This window comes from Tyto alba, unplaced genomic scaffold (genome assembly GCF_018691265.1).
Source record: "Tyto alba isolate M040663 unplaced genomic scaffold, T.alba_DEE_v4.0 Super-Scaffold_11, whole genome shotgun sequence".
In the NCBI taxonomy this organism is placed as follows: Eukaryota; Metazoa; Chordata; class Aves; order Strigiformes; family Tytonidae; genus Tyto; species Tyto alba.
Genome location: NW_024881273.1, coordinates 6375043 through 6400665, shown reverse-complemented (window position 1 = coordinate 6400665; position 25623 = coordinate 6375043). Strand labels below are relative to the sequence as shown.

Below are 25623 nucleotides of genomic sequence, written 5' to 3'. Positions count from 1 at the left end.
AGCACTGTGGGCATTGCAAGGTACAGCTCTGTTGGAGGAAGCGTTTTCCCCAAGTTTCCAGTTCTCGGGGCCTCCTACTGTAGGGGGAAAAATTCAAGACCCACCTGTCTTTCCCAAGTGCACCAGAAATTCCAACCAGAACACTGCATTTTTCTTCCTCCTCAGATGAGCAAATAAAAAAACCCCAACCACTTCAATTTCTCTTCAGTGCCAGCTGGAAAGGTAAAATTTTGATAAAATTGTGCCTCAAAGTGACCCGATGGGAACGAGCCACGCGGGACAGTCACTCCGAGGTAGGGGCAGAGCCAAATGAACCCTTCAAATACCTGAGAATTCCAGTATGAAGTAATACAAAATAAAAAACAAAACAAAAAACCGAGTACCATGAGTAAGAATGTCGCTGCATTGGCAGCAGCAGCTAGACACGAGCAGCCCCTGGAACAGGCTGTTTCTGCTTATTTGCTGTTAATTTTACAGCTGGCAGCAAGACCCAAATCCATCCCATAGCCCAGGAGAATAACGAGGAGTCAGAGAGCAGCTATGGGGAGGTTTGGGCTATAAAACTTTATCTGGCTGAAACAGTAAGTCACAGCTAAATTCCTGCTCTCGCCTGGAAATGTTTGTGGGAAGGCAGAAAGCTCACCCGGGAGCAGTGGCTGGAACACCCCAGGGAATCCGAGGAGCCCCAGCAAAGAGGCATTGCCCTTTTCACTGGGAAAGGGAAGCAACAAACCCAACTCTTCCTCTTCCCTGGATGATCAAAAGGGTCCAGTGAAACTGTATTTCTGGAATTAAATGTTTATTTAAATATGTGGATGACTTTCCTTTCATTGTTACAAGGTCAATATTCGCTTTCAAATGGAAGCACTTTATTTGGTTGAATTCTGTCTCCAGAAATGAACGGGCAACACCAGAACCTTTTACATTGGCAATGAAATCACAACACGGAGATGCCACCAAAATCTAGAGATCAGTGCTCAAACACACATACACACACATATACAAATAAAAAAGTGCTCAACAGCATCATGTTAAAATAGAATTTGGCTTCTTTTAGGTCTTTTGACACTTCAGGCAGGGAAACAAAAAACAAAGAACAATATGCATCAAACTAAATGAACTTCTGAAAAATACTCAGCATTAAACACAACTTTCAGTAAATATGTTTCTTCTCTATTTACAGGTGTTAAGAAAGGGCATTAGAGACTTTTGCTGAGGATAATGGGATTTCGCAGGCTGTACAGTCCATGCTTCTGGGCAAGATTAGTAAAGTCAAGCAGAGTTTTTATAAACCTGTCACATATTTAGTTCTTCAGATTTTGCAAAAGGTAAATTCTACAAAAATGACTCATTCGTTGCCCTGAATAAAGGCAGCGGAATAAACGTGTAGGCTACAACACGTGACCGTCGCTGGTTTTTTTTCTTGCAGTAAGTTTTAAGATTCGGGCTTTCAGGAACTAATTGCCAAGTTTATAAAAACTCCATACATGGTCTTTTAGTAAAACTTTTGAAGAAAATCAGTCAGCTAAAGCTAATGCTCCTTCTAAAGCTCTATTTAGCAACACAGACATTGCAATTGTTCAAATGTTCCACAGAGGCTGACAATAATATACTGTCCACCTGGATTAAATATATAAAAGCAAACTTTTATCTAATTTTTACACAGATGGCACAACAATAGGTGAAAACGAATTCTTCTAGCTGCTCATTCAACAGTGCATTGGACACAAGAATAAAAATACCGCAGCTAAAAATATTGTAGAGATACTTTCGCACGCCCGGTAACTGCTTAACCACTGGGGTGCCCCGACAGATGGAGGCGAAGCCTCCGCAGGTGCCAACCCTGCGGGTCACGTTCTGCTGCCGGAGGCTCGCGGCTCCGACCGGGTCAGTGACGGCAGCAGCAGCAGCAATGACAGGGACGGTGATTTAATCGACTGTGACCCCCCCCCCCCCCCCCGGCCGCCGAACAGCCCCAGCGTCGGAATCGCCTGCTGCTCAGTGCAGGCTCCCGAGCCACGTGAATGGGAATTAAAAACCCACAACCTTTTGCTGGTTGCTGCTTGGCCGATACGAAGCACCGGAATACAACAGCTACAGTACTAGCGGCAGGACCGAGCGACTTGGTGCTGTTAAAAAGAAAAGTCGGCATCCTGACTGGAGAGAAAGGGCTGGAGTTATGAACACCACACGGAACCCGACTGGAAAAAAAAATCACTTCATCCTGAGCGGGGCCGCTGCCGGCGGTCCCCCACAGGGAGAGCACACGACTCCTGGACGCGCTTCCACGCGCTGAGCCGGCACGGCAGCGCCGCAGGCAGCACAAGGGCGCGCGCCTTTGGCTGCAACCTAAACCCCAGAGGTTTCGTTTTAGGGTCACTGCCGGCAGCAGCTTCCGGAGGGGTCTTCTCAAATTCTGGGGATTTGACAAAACACGCTGAAGTTCAGCAAGAGCAAGTAGATTCCCCCGAATGGCGTGTTGCTCTATGAATAAATTAGGCCCTCAGGAGCTACTGAGTAGCAACTGACTCTACGGGGCTCAAATGTGCACGGGAAGGACTGTAAGATCCTAGCAATGGTAAAAATTCAAGGGAAACCAGAAGTTCTATTGTAGAAGTCTAGAAAGCACTTGAGGTCCAGATCATGTGATATTTGGAGACGTTACAGCTCTCTCTCCGCTGCATGACATGATAAAGTGCAGCATCACTTATCGTGCTACTTCTGCTTCAAATAAAACCACGTGAGAACAGGATGGTCACAATTCCTGTCTGGCTTCTGGGTCCAGGTCCAGTCCATAACAAGGTGGGAGAACGAAATAGAGTGCGGTTTCTTTTTTCCTTTTCTCTTTTATTTTTCTAAAAAAATGCTGTTATTCAAACATTAACTGATAAGAACGCACAAGAGGTCATGCAAAAGGAGAAGGCAGGTCTGAAATGCTGAAAACCAAACCAACAAAAGAAAACTGCAAAGAGATTAACAACAAGGAGCCACAAAATAACGTGGCCCGCGGGAAGGTGGGCGCAGGCAAGGCAACAGGGCGAGCATGCAGACTGAAACGAGAGCAAAACGGAGGTCCTTGTGACGAGCAAAACGGGGCTTCAAACCAAAAGGCCAGTGTCTGTCTGTGTGTGTCTGTGTGTGTGCGTGAGAAAGAGGGGGGGGGATAAAGAGGAGGGGTCAGAGAGAGCGAGCAGGAAAGCAAGCGTACATACGTGAGCGTGGAGGCTTTCAGGAAACAGCAAGGTCAGAGGGATTTAATAGTTGGAATGAGCATCAGCCTAAATTTAAAAAAAAAAAATAAGGGCTGACAAGTATTAGTGACCTTTTGGGGAAAGCAGAATATTAACTAATGCATGTGGATCAAATCTAGTATCTGCAAATTCAGAGCCCAGTCCAGCTGCTGTCACGCCGTTCCCAGGGGAGGCTTTCCAGGAGTACGCACCCCCCTGCCAGGCCGCTCGATGAGGCTTCCTGCAGGATTAGCACTAAAGGCACCGTGTGAAATGCTGATGGGCTAGTGCCTGCATTCAGATGGGCTGAGGGACGAGGGAGGGCAGAAGACAGACCAGCACATGCGTGGGACCCTCTGGTTACCCTCTGCATCAAGGGGCAGCCAGCAGTTCTCTGACCAGTGTTGGGAGGAACCGGGTAGGGGGGGAAGTGTTGGTGATGTGCCAAGCTGGCAGAAGAGTGGGGAAGGCTGATAAGTTAATCTGAGCCACAAGTAGCATGCCGTGAAAAAGAGCAAGCATCTGAATGGTACTGGGATGGAATTTAGGTGTGAATTTTTCAAGTGGGAACTCCAGACAAGACCGGGAGTCTGGCTTTCCACGGGTGTGTTTTATCTGCCTGCAGGGTAAACAGACCATTTTGTTTCTCCTTCTGTGACAAGCTCGCCCCGAGGTTCTTGCACCAGCACAAACACCTTTAGGAATCTAAAACATAAGAAAGACAAAAAGAAAGAGACTGGATTAGAAAGAGGCTGGGGAAAACAGAATCCCTAAGAGTAGCACTGCCTGCAGGAGGTTAAAGGAAACACAGCATCCAAGCATCTAGCAGGCTGTAAGGGCTCACGGAAAGCTCCCGGGGTCAGGCACACACGGCAGCACTGGAACAGCGATCCTACACCCCCAGCCCTTCCCTCCAGCCTGGGGATGAGCAGCCCTGGGACTCTGCCCTGGAGCAGGACCCTGCCAGCACTTTCTCAGTGCAACAGAGAACACAAATGGCTTTTAAATTTTCAATCTGCAAAGCAGAACCGTATCATCTGTTCAAGTGACGGCTCCAGAGACCGTGAGTGATAACCAAGAACAACAAGAGGAAGGTAACACACAGAGTTTTGCAGATGAACCCACGCTAGCCACCCCTTCCCGAACAGGCTGCAAAGGCCTTTCGAGCTTCAGGGAAGTCCAGGTAAGCGAAAGCAGTCTCAGCCCCTAAACCCATCCTGTGTCACATTCCTGCACCCACAGGCTTCTGGCTGAGGGAAAGTTTCCTCTGCAGCCAAGGGAAGCTACAATCCAGAGGTGTGAGGGCCAGAGGGGCTGCTGTATCCCAGGGGATACGGGATGAGTCCAAACTTCCCGCGCATTCAAGAGCGGGGGGAACCCTCCCGAACGCCTTTGCACCCACTTCCATAAAAGGAAAAATTCCAAATGACAGCATGAAAAGGTTGTCACAGAGCCACAACAAAGTATTTTTCCTGAAAAGGAATTGCATTTGTGCTAAGTGTGGGAGGCAGGTGAGAGGCACCTCTGGGTCATTTCCTTTCCCTTAGTAAAGTGAAACTTAAATGGACTGCCATTAAAATAAAAAAACCTCACAGAAATGAGAAAAATATAATGTTTATTAGAAGATGACACCATGGTACATCAAGCTATAAAGAGGCGGAGGATGATTCTCGAAAAAGCAAGAATAGAAATGAAACCACCACACTGGCCAGATTTAACAAACCTTAACACAAACGTTTCTATGCAAGTCCAACCAGACACAGGCAGCTGAGTAACCAAAACCACTTATCAACATAAGAGGGACTGAATAGTTACGAAAACAACAGCTAGGTTAAGCAGAACAGCCTACAAACCCATTTATATTTATACATATACAAAAAGATAAAAACAATTCAATTTCAAGTAACTTTAGTTTTTAAGTTATGTTATATACAATTTTTTTATATACTGGGAGAACTAAGGGCAAGTATTTAACAAAAGGATTTTAAAAAAGCCACAGTCCCGTTTATAATTACTGTTTCCTAAATAATTTGGCAAGCATTAAATAATCAGATATATCCTAGATAAAAAGTGCATCAGCATGGTTAACTTTTACCTATTTATTTCTATAAGTCAAGGCTCTGCGTAATGGTTACAGCAAACAAACAGCAGAGCTGCACCACTGAGAATCACAGAGCTGTCTATAAGCATTTATTTGTATAATCGAAGGTGAGGAGGAGCAGACCCACAGCGGTAAAGGGGCTGCATCAGTCCATGGCTCCGAAATTTTTTTTTTTTTATCAAGAAGTTTAACTTCACAAAACAGCCTCTATTACTTGCGTGTCACCCAAACAGCCAGTCTTTTCTGGCGGAAGCAAACATGGCATTTTTTTGGGGTGCAAGGAAGAGTTTCTATAAGGCTGGTTACTTCATGCAAGTTCTTGTGTGTATCGCACTATTTCACGACATGGCTTGTCCCCAAGCAGATCAGGAGGTATGACAGTCAGTAACACAGTATGGCCAGGCTTGAGCAAAAAGGCCCAGCGAGTGTCTGCATTCGGCAGTTGTCAGCACCAGACACCTGGCAGGTGCAGAAAAGCCCTGCGAGAAGTTGCACCCACGTGTGCAGAGAGTTTTCGTCCTCCTCCCTCAGCAGTTGGCGTAAGCCCCAAAACATGAAGTTACATCCAACAGGTCCAATTCTTAGTCCGCATGGGAGTTTTTTAGCATTTATAATCCTTTCCTGCATGCATCACAAAGAGAGTGAACTGTGTGGCTCTCATTTCTATTAAGATGGACAATAATGCTGTTTATGACTAAACTGATACAGTCGGGCCAGCACTCTTGGTGGCAGTGATGCACAGTTAAATTTCAAGAGGCGAACTTATACATGCATCAGCTGAGTGAACGGTACCTAACAGAGTCTTTCATTGCTGGAGATACGACATGTGCATTCATCTCTTCTAAAGAAAACCTTCTGAAATAGAGCTCCTAAAACAACCGTAGCAGCAAACCGGTAGGATAAAAGGTGAACAGGCCTATGCAAACCTACCCAGAGATTTTCTGAAGTGATTTGTAAACATCTGGAAAAAAAAAAAAAAAAAAAAAAAGGCAAAACAAGATAGACGTTATTGTTCTTTTCCGTGACGGGGTTTGCAAACACCCTCTGACCGGAGGCACCACTGCGAACTTTCGGAAGAGCCCTCTCGCAGGTGTGTGCACCGACCCAGCTCGGCTCCCCTGAGAACGGTGACCAGGAGGGCGGCTGCAGCACTCGACTTACCTGCCCCTGCTCCTCCCAGGGTCGGCACCAGAGCCCTGTCACCAGGGGCTTCAGCCGACTGCGAACAGCTCGCCAGCTGCCCAGCGGCTCTTCCCAAAGCATTTCGCAGTTGCATTTCTGAGGCAGAGCTGCCGCCGGCTCCGAGCCCGGCACAGCGTGGCCAGGCAGGTAACGCCCGGGCCAGAACCCGCAGGTGCCCTCAGAGCTGGTGTGAACGCTCCCAGCCCCCACACAACTGACCTCCACAGCTACCAGCTGCTCAAGCTTCTTCCCAGAAAGAGGAAAGAACTGCTAAAGTTTGTAAATGCTTTAATATCGACAGTGTCATTTTCAGGAATGCTATAGCTTCCGTTTCAAGGACTGAAGTCACTTCTACTAATACATTAAAAATCAAATGAGAAAGCTGCAGCTTGTAACAAAGCTTGTCTTTTAAACACAGTAGTGGTTCCCTCAAATCTTTATACTGCTACTGTGACGTTTTATGGACAGTTGTTTTAGCTTTTCCTTTTAATTAGAGAATTGAGAAATCGGAGGTAAATATTACAGTTCCTTTACATTAAATATTCACAGATACATTTAATTTTGTTCCTGAAGTCCAGCAAAATTAATGTCAAACTTAAATGATCTGAAAAACCTCCTTCGTTGCTACAGAAGTGGCTGCAACTGTATCAGCCCTCACTCCCAGCACAGACTGCATTTTTAGGATCATTCAGCATCAGCCTATAACTTACATAATACCATTAACACACTGATACTATTTTCTGGCTGGTACTGCAATACTCCTGCAGTAGTCTCTCCAGAAGGGTAAGTTAAAGTTTGCTACATCAGACAGCAGGACTGTGTCAGGGTTTCTCACCCCACCCAGAGATCCACTTTGCTTCTCTCCCCACCCAACCTCTGCTGGTACATGGGGGATGGCTGTAACGCCCCGCTGACCCGAACCAGGCTGCATACCTGAGGGCAGGGCAGCTGTGCTTGTTACTTCAGACAGACTCCCATGCCACACTAACTTAGCCGTTTCAAGCAGCCTGCACTGCTGAACAACACATTTTCCAGCAGAGCAATAACGTTGCTTCCAGCTACTGGCACACCCAAAGCAGCCAATCTCCATAGGAGAGAACCCGGGGATAAGGGATGGGATCTCCCATTCTCTGCTTTCTGCCTGGTTCTGAGGTTGAAGGAGAATGTACAAGCCACGCTCCTCTTCCAAGAGTTAATGAAAACTGACAGTTTTGCACTCTTTTGTATCTCAACTGACCCTGTATTTGCCAACACAAACATAAAACTACTGTACTGTAGCAAAATAAAACAAGACCCCAGACTTCTGTCTGCAGCAGACAAGGCACTGCACTGTTTAATACTGAATCCAAACCAGTGAACAGATCAAGTTATAGTGTTTCTTTACAGAGACAGTCCTACTCCTCTCTTCCTACTGTTCATAAATCCCAATGAGAATGGTTCAGTTTTCTTTTGAATTGGATGAGGCGGCTTTAACACCTAGGAGACACAACAATAATCTGAAGGATTGTGTGACTGAAAAAACACAAATTATTTAACAGTGGACTTCAAACACATCCTGATTTGAAACAGGACTAAAATGTTTTGATTTCTCAGTGATTACCAGGTGTTCCTGGTGCCCGCATACACCCTAGCCAGGATCCCCCTCTAGCACTGCCTGCTTACACGATACACCGATTTGTGAGGGGTTAAAAAGCACCGAAGAAACAGAAGATTGTGGAGTCTAAACTCTGAATGTCTCCACTGATCGTGTGTGAGTGTAAGATTAAACCATTAGTTATGGTCATCTGAAACAGCAAATACACCCAAAAAGCCATTTTCTGGAATGTATCAAGGTAGGAAAGAATAGACGATCTTTCTTGATGCCAGTGTTCTGCTGATTTACCAGGGAGCAGAGGGTGCTGTGTAGGCAGGTTTTGGCAAGATCTCTCTTTCATCTTCCAAACACACTGAGTGACAACCGGGTTTCAATCAAAAGGTCCATAGAACACGTTAGGCTCTGAAAAGCTACCACACTGCGACACAAACCAGCAGCTTCAATACTTCCTACGTAACATCCCCCTGACCCAGTCTGGGACAAACTGCTGGTTTGTGAGCGTGTCTGTGACGCCACCTGGACATCCGAGGAGAGCCCATATCATCCCAAATGGCTCTGTGCTTCCTGCGCTAAGCCGGGCGTGCAACGGCAGTGACAGCTGAACAAGCACTGCCTAGGAGAGGCTGCATTCCCCCTCTGGTGTTACAGTCTACCACACTACCCTCCTCTGATCAATAAAAAGCACGTTTTGCAGTACAGCAAGCCATATTAGTCCAGATACGAAACAATGCACTTCGTGGCATTGCGCAGACTTTTAAAAGGCTCTATCTGCAACACAGAGCAGTTTCAGGGTTGGGTATCTCTGTGAAAGCAAATAAAGTAATAATAATAGTATTAAATATAAGTCATAGCACCTTTGGCATTTTTGTCCAAATAGACTTCAACATACGACGTAGGGACATAGCCCTCCTCATCTTCATTCCTTCGGATTCGTGTCCACCCATCGCCTTTGTCTTCTTCTATTACATAGAGCATTTCTCCTTCTGCTACAGAAATTGTTCCTTCATTCTGACCTGAAAGACACAGTAACACAGAGTTTAGGCTGTGCTGCACAATGGGAACCACACATGCACTGTGGGCTGCTCAGGGCAAACTCCACAACCTTTGTGGCATCCTCAGCAGCAAGAACAAGAGCACGTGATTCTGGAGACAACAGCGTGTACACAAAGAACCAGGTGAATGTGATCTGAGCACCAGAGTTTTGGTTCTTTTTCTTGCAGGGTCCCTGTGTAAGAGGAGACAAATTACTGTCTTAGTTCCTCTCTATGGAACAGAATCATGGCAGAACCTCACGTGCCCTTTTCTTTGTCTATTTAAGCACTGCAGGGGTTAAATGAAAGTTTCCCTGTGGAATATGAACTGAATGAAACAGTAAGTGAAAAGAGAGTAAAGTTTGAGTGATACCTTCAAATGTATAGAGCGCTTTACATGTTCCTATGGTGGGTAGTGGTTCTTCATCATCAAATTCATCATCAAAATCCGTTGCAGGTACTTTCATCTCAGTCTCCTGACTTTGCTCTTCTGTGTAACTGCCATCTGGGCTGCTCAAGAGAGGAAAATACAGAGCAACTATAGCAACCAGTCTCCAGAGCAAAGAGAGTGATTTGGTTACCAGACACTTCAGGCAAGGTGAGCAGCTGTAGATGGGGCAGCTCAGCAATGCCAAAGCCTGCTCAGGACCGGCTGGTACACCAGTAGCAGCTGTCACAACGTGGTGGGCAGGACCAGTTATTTTTCCCATCAAAAGCTGTAGAGACTGCCCCTACCTCACTCACGCTCACAGCAGTGAGCGCAGGGGCTACTACACGTTCCATCGCGTTCCCAAAAGCAGCTCAAAGCTGGGATCTTCTATATGCTAAAATCAGGCGCTCCACAGAGCCCCTGCCTTCAGTCCGGTTACGGGGAAAGCTTCCGAACGCTGCAGAGCTACAGCTGCCCCAGGTACCCAGCTGAGGAGAGCGGGTCCAGCTCCCACTGTGAAGAGGACAGCTCTGTACAGATACGGTACCTCTCCCGGTCCTGCGCACAGCTGTTCACTGCTGAAGGGTTCTGGGCTTCATAGAGCCCGCTCTGCCGCCGGGCCTGCTCCGTCCGCGTGGGCAACCGGCCCTCCACCTCTGCCAGCCAGCCCTGCAAGGGAAAGCACTGACACATCTCTCGGGCCTCGACGTGCAAGGGGACAGATGTTGCTTTTACCTTGCTGTGTCATATCCGACATAGTGGAACTAAAACCAGTTTGCAAGCATATTTAAGTTTTCCCTTTGGGTTGCAGTTGTCAGGGGGGATAGACTCTGTCCTTTAAGTGTATATTAAATCTATCAATCTTGCCAAAAAACACACTTACTGAAAACTCTATTTTTTGACACTGCAAACACTGTGACCCAAGAGAAGCAGTTAACAACAGCTGTTGGGAAATGCTGCTGCTGCTCTAGTTACAAAAGTAAAAAGATGTGTGTCCGCTTATAGTAGTCTCAATAACACCAGAAACACAGCAATCTCAGTGACTGCTGAGTGCAAGAGGACTAAGGCTAGGGAGAATGAAAGAACCAGTGATTTTCAAATGGATAAGAAGGCAATGGATAGTAAAGCCAACAACTGTAAGGAACATCTACAATTAACAGGATGTGTCTGTTGATGTACATACCATAATCTACAGAGTGAAGTCTTTTCTCAGCCCTCTAATCCTTTGTGTGTAATTATAATGGCTTCATATATTCCAACTACCCCTTATGCTCTTGAGATTTTGTATCTCTAAGAAGCTTCCTGCTAATGGCAGACTATTCCTTGAAACATACTTCATCTGATGGCTTCTGTCTTGGTGTGAGACTATAAACGGTGCTTTACATTTATGTCCCTCTGATTTTCCACAGACATCTAACATGATGCTTCAAATTATTTACTTAATTAAAGCAGCACCTGAAACCCCTCTGGGGGTCCAGAGAGCACTACATTTTCTCTTATCCTCCACTTGGCACATTTCCTTTTCTGCCATCAATGAAACAGCAGGACTGTTGGCTGACAGTCACAAGAAATTGTGTGCATTTATATTACACAAATAGGCTCAAAGATATCAATTAATGCAAGTACTTAAGAACATATCCATACATAGTAAGCAAATGCATCAATACATCTGGAAAAGCAATGAAGTATCTGCTTAGAACTGAGCACACGCTGAGTTACTTTTTACTGAAATGTCTCTTCCCATACCTCAAACTTCTGAACTTCTAGTCGTAACTTTTCAATGTTCTGTCCAAGTTCTGCTAATCTGTGGTCCACACTCGCTGCATCTCCCATCTGTGGGTTCTTGATATACACATCTTTCATTTTCGTTAAGGCATCTCTGAGAGCCAGAGGAAAAATAAAACATGTGTTAGTGTGGCTGGGGGCAAACAAAAGGATAACAAACTGCCTCTTCTTTACTCTGTCATTCAAGTGTAACGTGTTATAAAGGCAACTGAGAACATCCAGACAGGGGCTTTCACCCTGTACAGAACCAGCCATTAAAAAAAACAACAGTAAAATCACTTGCCAGAAGAGAATTTACGCTGTCAGAGATGGAAAAAACTGAGTGATGCCTTTACCTACAACATGACACGACAGAGACATTGCACACAAGCCAAACTCCTTAAACTCCTACACTAAAAGGAGCTCCTCGCCCCACAGGCAGCTGAGGGCTCTTCACGTGAGCGAGGCTGGCGGGGTCAGGCTACACAGGAGATGTGCTGTGTTGGTACAAGCACACAACATATTTAGACCAAATGATTCGAGCTCCATGTGCCCTGCTTGAAGAATCCTCGCAGAAAAACAACTGAATTCTTGGATAATGGCCTTCTGCAAGGCAAAAGAAGGAATTTGGTATTGACTTTTAGCCTGACATGTACTTTTATTTAGTACTACAGTATCTAGTTACTAACACTGGGGGGGGGAAAAATTAATCTCGCAACCATTACAACAAATGACAGCTTCAGCCTTCTAGATGAGTATCATCCCAGTTTTTGAGGCACAGACAGTTGCATCATTATTATCCATCATGGGCTGAAATCCAGTTGAGAAACTGGGACAAAGAGCTGGATGTGGATGTATTAGTAATAAAAATGGAGTGCTAACCAGAAATTCTCACCCTGCCTCTTGCAGTTTGTCTTTTGCAACCCAAATAATTTGTAAGATACTTATTTCACACTGCTTAAAATGAAACTAAATCCAGATGGTTTGCATTTGTCACAGCGCAGGGACAGATGGACCTCAGGCCACATAATGTGACCCTGCATCCTGTTAAGTTATACAGCATTTTCACTAGACTCTTTCTGGGGGCTGTGTTTCCTATCGGTCCAGATGCCAAATGCCTCGGGTTTCAGAGATGTTAATTTTAAGGCCTGCTATGATGAATGTGGTACCACAAGGCCAAGATTAACGTAGTAGATGCCTTCACAAGCTCCCTTAGGAAAGCCAGCAGAGCTCTCACTGACAGCAGTGTGCTGCCTTTGACTTAAGCCAAGCTGAGGCTGAACTTCAGAAAAAGTTACGTGCATGGTGATGAACATTTCAGAGCTTAGAGAAGGGTGGACTGACGAGCCAATTTCCTGTATTACCGGCACAGCTATTCAGTTTTTCTCTAGGCATTAGTTGGGGGGAGAAAGGTTAATGTGAGTCCCACGACTCAAGTTAACGCTCTTTATATTTTAGAGTTTCCCACCAAACTCTTGACAATTGCAATCCTGTGCCTGCCTTCGCTTTGTGTGTATAGAAAATGGGAAAAAGTGTGGGTGGCAAGGAAGTGGGACTGCTCTGTGGTTGAAGCCTTAAGGGACAATATTGCAAACACATGAGTCAAGATTATTACTATTTTTTTTTAACTCTTATTTAACTGCTGGTGCTACTTACTCAATCAGATACTATTTTTATTTAAAATAACTTCATTCTGCTCTGATTTCACATTAGATTTTAATGTTGGGTTACCTCAGAATCGATTCAGAGCAGAAAGGAAAATCTGTACAGAAGCAAATGTAAGTTGCCATAAAGGAAAAAACAAAGCAATGATAAATCATATAACTGCACGCAGTTTTCTTATATAATAAAACATGAAGAAGAAAGTTTAGGTTACTACACAAAATAAACAGGTTTTTCAGAGCAAGCTAACAGATAATGTAGGCACATCTGTACAGATGCAAACTAGTATTTAGGGATAGACTAGTAACAGAGAGGATAAGTCTCAAAATCATTCAGGGAAAAGTTCTGTCTCTTGCAAACATAACATGCTGAATCTTTAATGCAGCTGCAGAATGTGAACAAACAAAGCAACAAATACAGGCCACCCGAATTAATAAAAAGTGTGTAACTAAAATAGCCTTATATTCAACCAGAATGATAAATGCAGCCTCACAGAAAAAAACATCTACAAAAGCACAGGAGTCATTATCTTTCTGCTTCCAGGAAACATGAGCTACAGATCAGAGTCTTAAGATACACACCAATCAATCAGCACTTTTGACAATGCTGTTATGCTCATAATAGCCTCTCTTGTTGGGATCTACACCCACGCCCATCCTACAGTAACACTCTGCTTAGTGCCGAGAGGTCTATGATCGTACTGAGGCTGTATTTACATCCTGCTCTTTCCTAAAAAACACCCTCAGGAACAGCTCACATCAAGAAACAAACGTAGTGTATCCAACAGTAATGCTTGTCTGGCTCATGATTAAACCGCTGCTCTCCCGTGAAAGCCCAAGAAAGCAGCTCCAGAAAGAAGGAAAACTGTCTGCAATTGCTGCACTTGTATTGCTCCCATCCTTATGCTAGGATCTTCTCACGATTCCAAAGGCAGGATATGCATTACACTGAGGTGGGAGAATGGAATAAACAGAAAGCCAGCTTTTGCCCCAGCTCTGACCTACATCAGCCTCAATTAAATAACTGATTTCAGATTCTGAGCTGGAGAACCTCGCATTTCTCAGGTGGTTTTAGCCATATGTAAACTCTGGTTGTTCTTTTCTCGGAACAGCACTTTGAACACACCTAGAACCTTGCTCTTTCTTCTATTTTAGTTGTTTCTCTTCTATATGAGACTACCTATTGCACTTTTCATTGGAGAGGTTTGACATACCTTTGATCCATCTCCTTCTGAATGTCTTTGTTTAGTTCATCGACTTTTTGCTGAAGTTTCTTTCTTCTCTGCTCAGGTGGGAGATTGCTGAAGTCTTCTGGGCCTGCTCCCTGCACAGAGTAGATTGAAGGGGGAAAATAAAATAAAATAAAAAATAAAATCAGAGCCTGGAAGAATCCTTCAGGATTGCATTTGTGAAAACAGCTCACAAAAATCTGTGCAAAATCACAATGGTCTGAAGCACTGTTACCATTTGTACTGAGAGTTATCAGTCCCTGAATGGTTAGAAATCTGGATGCCTTAGAAATGATCCCAGGACCGCATCCCACTTCTGCACCAAACGGCTAATGGGACATCACCAACTAAAGAATGCCAAAATTCAACGGCAAACCTGAGAAACTGTTTTTATCCATAGTTATCATCAGTTTTTATTTAACAGAGTTCCATTCTCATGGGAAGATGATCTTTCCTGCCTCCTCCTACTCTCACTACAGACAGCATCCCCATAAAAGCAGTTGCTATCCTTTACTCCTGCGTCACAGCCGCACTTCTCATGTACTCTACTAACTGCTGGCTTGCTCGGCACAGTCTGAGTGTTGGTCCGACACAGTTAATTTATGTCAGAGCTCTTCTGAACACACTAAGTTAAGAGAAGTGCTTCCTCTGGGATTCTGCAGTTTAAAAACATGCTGCATGCTTTCCAGGATCCACATTCCATGTCAAAGTGTCTCAATTTTAGCTCTCCCTTGTACTAGCATAAAAATCAGCAGTTATATCAAAGGCATAGAATCAATCAATTTGAAATCATAACCGAAGAAAACATTTGAAGACCACAGTGGTTACCTTTGTGTGATTCTGCTCGAAAGCCCCTTTTCTGCCTTCAAACTGCTATGCCTCTTCTCGATTGCCTCAATTTGATACAGCAGATAGATGACACACAAAACACATCCATACTATTTTCTTCAAAGTACCACCTATTTTTGTCTTGCAAGAAGGCAAGGGGGACAGTTTGGGTAGGCTATACTGAATGAATACACATCAATACTAATTAGCTGCACCATAAAGCAATGAGGTTCTTGTACATGATTCTTGAATTTGTATAGGTTTTTCTTGTTTTGGTTTCTGCTCACTCCACATCCATTTCTAAAGGGGAATATCAGGGTCTGGGAGAAAGAAGGGTAAAAACCACAAAACTGAGTAACCAAATTCAACGGCCTGTCAGCTTACTTAAAGCTTGTGAACAGAGTTGCGACATTAGTCTTACTAAAATGCCAAATCTCTCCCTCAGGAGTGTGATTTAGTGGACAGTGCCACAAAAGCTGCCCGTTAGACCCTTTCAACTCTGAACTGAACGTGCTCTGAGACTGGGCTCGCTCTTCTGCAACTGCAGAAGCAGCTGTTTAGAAAGAAAGTGTGGGGGGGTCAGAGGGATGGAGGACAACTACAGGCAGGTCACCTTCTCCTCTGGACAAGCCACTGCAAAGTAACAGAACAGGCAAACCTGATGAAATTGCTGCCACGTTGACTGTCAGTAAGAGACGGCATATGCATCTAGTTAAGCCCTGATCACCTGTGTAATAATACACTTAAAATTCCATTTTAGGAGACAACGAGAAAGCAAATTTAAGACAAATGAACTAGGTTACACTGATTCTGAAACTTCAACCACATGAAGTCCTAGCAATGCTTACGTTACTTGTGCATGGTACAGGAGAGATATGTTAATTCATTCTTTAATGATAATACTTTGCTCGATAGTAACTTCCACATCACATTAGACATGAGAGTGATTCAATATATTTTATGGATAATCTACACACTAAAGCCATATATATTTTTAAAAAGCAAAAATAGCTTAAATATCTTAAAAATAAAATTTTATATATATACACATAATTCTAAGTATCTTAAAAAAAAAATGTATTAAATACATCTTCATTCAAAAGCTCTGGGCTGGAGTAAATTCAGTATCTTTGTTCACAATGCTTCAGACCAAAGCATTAGTGTTGCATAGAAATGCATGCCTGAGACTAGGAGGTGATCTCACTCAGGCTTTAGACCATGCTCCATTTCCCATCATAACAGAAGCTACAGTTCCTCCTCCAAACAGAAGAGTCAAGGAGTAAGTCTTGCACATGCTGGGCTCTTTTCATGCTCTCAAGCAAAAAACCACCTAGGCTATCTCTCAAGTAGTGAACACTGCCTACATTTTTCGAAATGCTTCAATAGTGAGGTGGGGGGGGAAATCTGTCCTATTTTTGATGTGCTATCACAGGACCAGTGGAGCCAGTACTCACTAGTTTTCCTTGCATAAAGATACTGGGATTTAGGATGCAAATTATCCAAGATGAAGGACTGTGAAAAAAGAGGCCGTGTTAGGACCAGTCACTGGGCTGAAGCTACATATGGGGAGAGCACGAGGTTTATCAGCCCATTCTGGCTCTAGTACAGCTAGGACAAGAGGAAATTACAAACAAGCTGATTTCCTCCACCTGAGGTGCACATGGGTCTCAGCCCTCTCTGTACATCTTTCTGATTCATGCAATTCTCAGGGAAAGGCCAGGTCAACCATTTGGTTTGGGAGGATTTATTCCTACAAGGCTTAGCTCAGCTACATGACACACTAAGCACTGCGACCAGGAAAACAACAAATGGAAATCTCTGGGATAAATGCGTTGCACTACCAGGACAGTGGCTTGGCAACAGTGAAAAGAATGAGGTTTGCCAGTAAGCTAGGCACTTTGATCATCCCTCTGAGCTACCATGGGTCTTCAGTGAGAAGCAATATTGCTAATGGAGCCTGAGCAAGTCACTCTGTTAACAGAGCAGCAGCAGGACCCGAAACCTCCAGAGCTACACTGGGTAGCTCTCCTGGCCATCACATTCCCTCTGAATAAGCTGCTATGAACAGAACAGGTTCACAATGACGTACCCAAGAACAATATATGTGTAGGGGAAAGAGCACCTAAAGGCCCTAAGTGGTGAGGAACCAAAAAACCTTCAAGCTAATACAGCTAAGGCGCTACTGCAGCTCTCAAAACTGCAATCAGTCGTTTGCAGCTCTTGCATGCTGGCGTGGGGTGGGTCAGCAAACCAGCCGCATTCTGCTTGTGACTGGACTCTCAAAGGGCGAAGGAATGCAGGCAAGCAGTCAGGAACATACCAAGGTGTGGAGTATCTCACGCAATACAGTATCTTGTGTATGAAGTTCAGCACACAATTTGCTTTCCCAAATATGTTCAACCCTTCCCAACTCAGTAATAATTTTCTTACCGTACTTCAAGAAACCTTCCCAGCTGCATCCAAGATAGAATTTAGGGTTCATATATATGTATATCTCTCCATTTGCAAATTCAAATCAGACTGAGTTAACCTTACTGGTTAAGGTTTACAGAACTTTAATTAATATCATTATTAGTTATTCTGAAGGACTACATAGGGCTGTAAAATGTAGGTGATAATGATGCAGTTTTCCAGTAATACCTGGACATGGAAAGCAAACTTGGCAGCTATGTTACACAAAAAGACATGCATTTCTCTCCGGAAAAGGTCTAGCGAGCACAGAGACCTTTATTTTTTTTTTTTAAATGTTTTAATGTATACTTATACAGTAGCAGAATTGCTTAATACTGTTTTTCTACATTTTCATAGCCCTAGATTATAAAAGTGAAAACTAAACTATATATTAGAGTTAATTTTTTAGCAGCTTATTAGAAAGACTGAATTCTGATCACCTCTATTAGACTCCAGACCTGTGTATTCAGAGTTATCTGATAAATATCAAAAAAAGCAAACACAAAGAAGAAACAAATTTAACAGTTAATTTCAGTGTCATGTCATATGTGGCACAGTGCACATTAAAACACACACAGAAAATTGTGATTAAAACACAGGACAGGCATGCTGTAAATGTGCTTACCAGCTTGAGAGAAAGCTTCATGTAAAAATTGGAGAGATACAGGGTGGGGGGAGAAAGAGAAAAAACAACAGTGCATCAGTAGGAGAGGAACTTTTTCAGACTGATGTTACAATAAAATGACATATAATCCCCTTGCTGTTGGAAGGCAAAATGGGTAACACTAACAAATCTGTGCAAAAGTTCACAAGATGGGCCAGAGTTATCAGTCAGCTGCCGTTTCCTCACCAGAAACAGAAATGGAAAAAGAGTGTCATACTTTTACACGTGTGCTTCTGTAGTACTGCAGGTGAAAATCTGGCCTGGATTGCCTCATTTACAGCAGCTACAACAACGGTGGTTTTTCTCGTTACAGTGACACCTCCAAAGTGGAAAAAACCTCAGAACTTGTAAATGTATGCAAAGTCACTTTAGATCAAAAATATGCTGAAATGCACTCACAAACATCAGCTACTTTATGCAAAGGCTTAAGAGAAGGGGGGAGAGCACCTAGCCAAAACCCAGGGAAGAGGGAAGGTACGGCACTTGGGCCCCAGCAGCAAAAGGTACAATGGGATCTCCGGTGATTCCCGAGCTCTTGGGCTACGTCCAGCACACAGCACCCCCGACACATCCCTGTTGATGGCATACAGTGCTGGGCAGGCAGTCACATAAAGTCACTTCATGTTCTTGAACAATTCAAAAATGAATACTCATTCTCAAACGTACTTTGGTCATATGGGCAGACAAGGTCAGGACCAAGAAGGAAGGGGGGAAAAAAAAAAAAAAAAAAGTCTCTGCTCTTTACACCAAATTGATTCAATGGCAGACTGGTAAGACATTATTCAAGCTTCTTGAGTGATATACATGATCTAATTCTTTAAAGGTTACCACATTTCCTGGTACAGAGCCAAAACATTATCTTTTAGTTACTCTGGGAAAGTCAGACTAAAAGAAAGTGTATGCTTAAGGGGCCTGCGCAGCAGCAGGGTTTGCCTCTGCCCTACATCACTTGCACATCCAGCTCTCAGCAACACTGGGGGGGCCTCAAAAACTGCCGGGTGAATGAATATGCTCGGGCAGCGGACCACCAAAATTCCCAAAGCCTCTTCCAGTGTTGCAAGACATTATGACAGCTGCAATTCAGAAGTTTTTCCAAGAGATTGGGAGACTAACACTGCCACACTGCTTTTCTGTTCTGTGCCGAGGAGCACAAGTTAGCTGCTGTTCAAGACAGAAAACCAGATTTTAAAAGGACAATCAAAACTGCACCCAGCCTCCTCCAGCAATCTGCGCTGTGCCTGTCCAACCAGCTCCTTGGGGACAGTTGTGAAATGGACAAACTATGCAACAAACTTGTATGTGCATAAATGCACATCCTTGGTGTGAAAAACAGCTGTAACATGGAAGTTGGGAAACGCCTCTTATTCCAGGCAATGATCTGTACTGTCAGATTTTGGAACCTCCTTCCATTCAAGAGTTCTCTGTTATTTTGTTACCAACAACTCCCAGGTACCCTGCTCTCAAACAGACGCTCCATTTTTAGCAAGAATTTCTTTAGGATTGGATTTAAATAAAGGTGGCTCCACACCTGTGATGTTTTTGACATCATGATTTAAGAAATATGTTTTTCAAAAATAACAATTACCATTAGTTACCAGAATTTGCACATTAATACGTGCCAACCATTCAAGGAAAATATATGGCCTTGAAATAAATAGTGAAATATTCCATTTGAACTGATGCATTCAGTGACAACTTCCCTCTGAAGTTCAGTCCATTAGGAAGTAAATGCATGATAATAATCACAGTGCAATGAAAGAATTCACTCTCTCAGCTAAGAGGCCATTAAAAAAAGCAAACAAACCCAATCCATTTTAGAGACTAATCAGACAGGAAGGAGAAAGAATGAGCTAAAATATACTGCTGAAGAAAGTCAGCGTAGGCAGCTTTTGTTTGCATAATTGCTTTAGCACTCCTGTGAACTTTAGCATAGACATGATCGGCACAAACTGAGATCCTTGTACATATATACAGACAAGACTCATGGTGCAGAATAAATATTTACCTATGAAGCACTCTATAAAAGGCACAAATGTATGCTACATGCGCTAGTTTCTAAACACTACTCACTCTAAAGGCACTACACTACTGCGAAGAATTATCTGCATCAAGACTATTCTTTTGCTGTAAATCCAGCAAATTTGAAAGAGATTATAGACAATGTATGCCAAATTCTTATGCTGGTAAGTACGACAAAAATAGAGAACTTATTAATAGCATTTCCAAATAGGACAGCAGGGATTGTTATAACCAGTACAAATAACAAAGCAGATAATAGACTGGAAACAATGAAATGCTGAAATAAGTCATATTCACAGTTTTCCATTTCTGACATGTATTGATAATTTTACATGACAGCGATTTAGTTTCTATACACAAATACAAGCAGACTGAAAGTAAATCTGCATTAAACACTAAGTAACTACTTTTGTCTGTTTTGTTGGGTTTTCACAGCTAGAAACTTGCTCACAGCTCCTGGGAGAACATGGTCATTTTCCCCCCAAATTAGTAAATAAATGATGTTTCTTCAAAATGAGCAAATCTGTTTCAAGCTGTCAATTTAAAACAAGTCTAGCTTGGTCTTGCAGGGAGAAAAATGAAGAGCCTAAGAGCCACAAGCTTCAATAACACATGAGAGAGCATGAAAGCCAGCAAGTCCATGTGTTATTGGACAGTCACGGACACTAACCTCACTTACAGAAAAGAGGGTTGAAATAAATCACTGGACTTCCATACAACCAAGAAGTAGTTTTCTTTCTTAGTGGTCCTGTAACAACCTCCCCATACTCTGCTTTACCCGGGTGTCAGATTTAGAGGTCATGTATCTTGATTCCATGAACTATCGTCATCACAGAGAGTTCAGGGAAGCATCAGCAAGCTCCAGGGAGTGTTTCACAGCCAAGGCACAGAAAGTGTCACTGCACTGCTGCAAATCAGGGGTTGGCTCACGATGCTCGAGACTGCACTCAAACTATTTTAGAATAGACGCATGGACCCCGTACTTACTCTGAATTTCACAGGTCCAGCTACTTTAATTGGGCCAATTTCAGCATTTCTAGGACTAGCAGACATATCTTTCCTGCACGTAACACCGTAAGCTGCAACTTGCATCCCACCAAATTTTCCTTTATCTTTTACAAAGCGCATTTCCACAGCACACTCTAAGGGCGTTGTAAGTGGGGTTAGCGACTGTGTAGCAACGGTATGGGCTGATCACACCATACACAGACTTACAACATATTCCCTAGCCTCAAAGGCACACGTGGGTGTCCCTAAAGTCCTCTTCATGAGTTCTTTGTGAATATACAAAGACTGTGTCTGCTGGTGAGTCAGCAAGAGAAAACACATCCGTTACAGTGGAGACAAACACGGCACCTCTGTGTTTACTGCTTCTACAGCAAAAGACAGCTTGGCATTTAACTAGCCTTTAAGTGCAAAGCGGAAGGCTCCTAGAAACTAGGCGAATATTAAGAGTTTAGCATTCTCACAAAAGTCAGAAAATATATTTTTATATGCTAGTTTAAACATACGAGGTCAGAAAACATCTCTCTGTGCTAGAACAAGCCATGGCTTTAATGATCCCACCCGCCAAAAAATCCTGGTCTTGGCACAGATTTATACACTTAAGTTAGAAAAACAAGTATTTCCAGGGGCAGGGAACACTGCAGGTACCAGAGGGGGTGGTTTGTTTTGTTTGCTGTTTCTGCATGCTCACAGAACAACAAAGTACTGATCACCCAGGCAGAACAACAGCTATGTGTTGAGGGAGAAGACTACACAGTATGTCACGGAGGCAAGATGGGATGGCAAGGGAAAACATTAACTGGTGCAATGGAAATAAAATCACATTGTAATGAAGTCAACAACTTCCACTAAAAAGGAAACCACAAAAGTCCTTCCGTGTGCCTTATGGAACCGTCTGGAGGGTGGAACTTGGGTAATGACAATAATATCTGCAACCCAGCTCCCAGACCCATCCTCTCTGCTTAAACACAAATCAGTCCCTGAAGCGCGAGAGGAAAGGCAAGTCCACACAGTGCCACATAGAGTAATTCAAAGGTGTAAGTTCTACCCCTGGATTTTGTTAGTTCAGAAGTATTGCTCTTTAAATAAAGGTGCTGATGTTACTGCTGCTATAGCAATAAAACAAAAGAACACAAAATTAATATCAACTAGCAGAATACTGAGTTTTCTTTGTCCTCAAAATGGAATTAGAAAAAGCACAGCAAGCATAAATGAACTTATAACTTATGTAAGTGGTTCCTCATTTTTTGTACTCTTCTGGCTTTAACTTCCCTAAAGAGACAAAGTTGATTTCAAGTGTTGTATTACTTCTATACTGCCTTTTTAAGTTATTAGAAACAGCACTCAAAAAACTGTAAAAGATACTTTTTCCCCCCTCCTCTTCTAGTTCTGATCTACGATAAGTGTTGTAACAGTTTTACATTATTCTGTACAATGGACATTTCTGCTGTTGAGGTTAGAAGAAGAAACTGAGGAAAATACAAAAGTATGATTAGAAAACCATAGACACTGACAAGAGTCAGCACCTTTTTCTTCTTTTTTAAACAGACTAGGATTTCATATTGGCAGTGACCACTGATACTGGTATTGGTGCCTCTACAGTAACCTTGCATCTGTTGTAAATTGTTCAGACATCTGCTTCCTTCCATGAAAACAAGATTCATTGAATTTTTGGTTTGGAAGCAAAATTAAAACCAGACTGGGCACAGGACACATAATTACTAATTATACAATGCATTTTAACAGTCACCAGTGATTTTTCTGCTTTAGCTTCATAAATCCTCTTTGCAAATGCAACGTAAGATGCTAAACCAACACTTCATATGGAAATTACTAAAACATACTGCCTCTCCAGACACGTTCTGACAGCAAAGATTTCATGGAGAAATTGTATGGGAATCCATTCACTCACTTCTATTTCAAGGATCAATTACAATGTGCAGTTCTGCTGACGGTATGTACCCTGTTAAGGTCTTAGTATCTACTGGACTCAGTTCCTACTACAGATACTCAGTTCACATTAAGTAGTGCCTTTTCACGCACTTCTTCCCTAAGCCAGTGCAAAAAAGGAATATGATCCAGTTTCCTCTGAAATAAGCAAATTGTTACTCTGGCTTTTATAGGAATTAACAGTTTATCAACAAAGCCAGGCAGGACTTGCTTCACAACTTGGTTGAATACTCTAAAATAATACTTAACATGCCCTGTGGCCACCTTTACTGCAAGGTGTGTGGCTGGAGCAGAACTTTGCCTCTGAACAAAACCAGCAGTGTGGAGACAATATTCAGAGCAAATGAAATTATTCTGTGTCCAAAGCCAAACACCTGTTACACTGTGCTGTCCTGCTGGCTCCCTGCACGACCTTTCCAAAAGTTCTTTGCTGATGTCCTCCTGTACAGATCCAATGTTCTTCTCTGTGGAGGAGAGTTTCCCTCTATGTCCTCCTAATTTCTTTGGTAACATCACAATCCAGTGTTTGTAACACTAAAATGAGCAAAATTCAGATGCTTTTGGATTTGACAGTGAGATGGAAAAGAACTGAGAAAAGGAAATCTTATAAAACTTAATATGGTAAAAGCAGAATTAACAGTATTATCTGACTGTACTGAATATAAAGGGGGTCATATCAACCACATCAGCTGAAACAAATGGCAACCACTTACTTTACATCTGATAAATTAACAGGATTTGGGGATGGTTCTTGATTTATTTTTTGCCTGGTTAGAATATGGCACTTCCATGATCTGTCTGACCATTTGTGTAATACAAATCATCAAGTACCTATGAAATGTGAACCCAACAAGTTTTTAACTCAGATGGAGCAAGCTGCCAGAGCTTTGCAGCCTCTCCTACTCCATATTTCTAGATGAATCAAGTGGCCTGAATTTGCCCCTCTGCAAAAAGAAATGATCTGAACACTGGCCTCTGAGTCAGGCAGGAAAAGTATTTACATACAAACATCCTGGTAGCTAACAGGGGAAGGAAATGAAACAGAAAGAGAACACAGTGAAAGATTTAAATGAAGATTTAGCAATAGCCCTTCCTTGCACATTTTTAATGAATGTGTCAGCAGAAATTCGAGGGATTCCAGAGAAGACTATAGGAAATATTCTCATTATTTAACCTTTCACACAAACCACTTAAAACCAATGCAGCATGCAGAATTCATAAGACTTGCTTGGACTTCTCAGATAGTTTATATATAAACTATGGTCTTTCTTGAGGAAATATTAAAAGCAATTAGTCATAATTGCTTACACGGCCAAATACTCACTGAATAAGAATTTGTACATTTGAAATACAAACTGCTGGAGTGTCCAGGGAACTACAACCTAGTGTTTTTAAATCAAATTAGAAATATTCAGCACTATTTTCAATATTCTGCTTTGTGAATTGGAGCACTAGATCGCAGCACAAACCCTCACCTTCGGCAGTGCCTTACCCTCCAAAGTGTCTCAGTGCTACCCCGCACCAAGGCGACTGCCCCAGGTGCCCACCCACCATAGCGGGTGCCCCCAGCACAGCCGCTCCCTCCCCCGCCCTCCAGGCCTGCTGCTGCAGAAGCAGAATTGAAAGACTGTCTCCCCCCGGTAAAAGCCACTGAGAACCCACGCTCTGAGCCAAACTGCAACTGGAGGTGCATTTTCAGAACATGCCTTTGGACAACTTAGAAACTTCCCACTTCCCCAGTGAAAAGCACCAGAAATGTGATTTGCTGGGTTCTGAATGTCCCATTAAATGGCAATTCCCTAGCAAAGACCTGAAAACCACTCTGTATAAAACATCTTTTGTACTGTCTGCAACCAGATGAGACAAAACATTGTTTACAAGCACTGTTTTCAATTCTCTGTAACTAACCACTGAAGTTCCCCACTGAAATCATCTCTACTTTTATACAACTCCAGCCCTCAGCCCTAAATGTCAGTGCAGTCCCTGGAGCAGGATTTGGGATTTTTAAAGTAGTCACTTCCTTACTGCTACAGTCTGCCCTAAAAAATGTTTTAAAATGCTGAACACTTGTGTCTCCTTCCTGTAATTTTTATAGAATGAAATAATTCTAAGGACCTTAACCTAGGAGCCAAAGCCATGTTACGCCAGCAATTTTTCAGCACAACCGTGCCACGTGTGACCTTCTGGCAAGGTAACGTCTTTTACTTTGAAAAATGGAAAATTTTATCTCAGGACCTGTCATTTTACTTACTGCTTATGAATTCAACACAGACACCTCAGCATCAGTTTACCAATATAGCCACAGCTGCTGTCAGCAACAGGAACAGAGCAGCTGATCTGGGAAAACAGGTCATGTTTCCTACTCTCTCAGCAGCAAAGGAGAGGGACACTGAACTTGAAACAGTGGTGATGTGTCACAAAATGTTGATCCAGATTGATGTAGACCCAGGTGAATCCCCAAGGTCAGCCGTGGAGGCTTTCAGC

The 25623-nt window shown here is 43.1% G+C and overlaps 1 protein-coding gene across 23 annotated transcripts in view; it reads right to left on the bottom strand.

Moving 5' to 3' along the window:
• Positions 1-782: 782 nt before the first annotated feature.
• FNBP1 (formin binding protein 1) overlaps positions 783-25623 on the bottom strand; it is a 102752-nt gene continuing 77911 nt past the window's right edge. For 4 of the 23 annotated variants that reach the window (XM_042786567.1, XM_042786561.1, XM_042786565.1 and 1 more), the window contains 9 exons: positions 21400-21486; positions 18127-18141; positions 17942-17977; positions 14208-14317; positions 11315-11447; positions 10116-10237; positions 9512-9651; positions 8962-9120; positions 4829-6292 (listed from right to left, as the gene is read on the bottom strand). In XM_042786567.1, the coding sequence (XP_042642501.1) occupies positions 6258-6292; positions 8962-9120; positions 9512-9651; positions 10116-10237; positions 11315-11447; positions 14208-14317; positions 17942-17977; positions 18127-18141; positions 21400-21486 (837 nt within the window). In that variant the 3' untranslated portion in view covers positions 4829-6257. Of the gene's footprint in view, positions 3936-4828; positions 6293-7814; positions 9121-9511; positions 9652-10115; positions 10238-11314; positions 11448-14207; positions 14318-17941; positions 17978-18126; positions 18142-21399; positions 21487-25623 lie in introns of those variants that run through there. The other 19 variants (XM_042786568.1, XM_042786578.1, XM_042786571.1 and 16 more) reach the window with 12 other exon arrangements.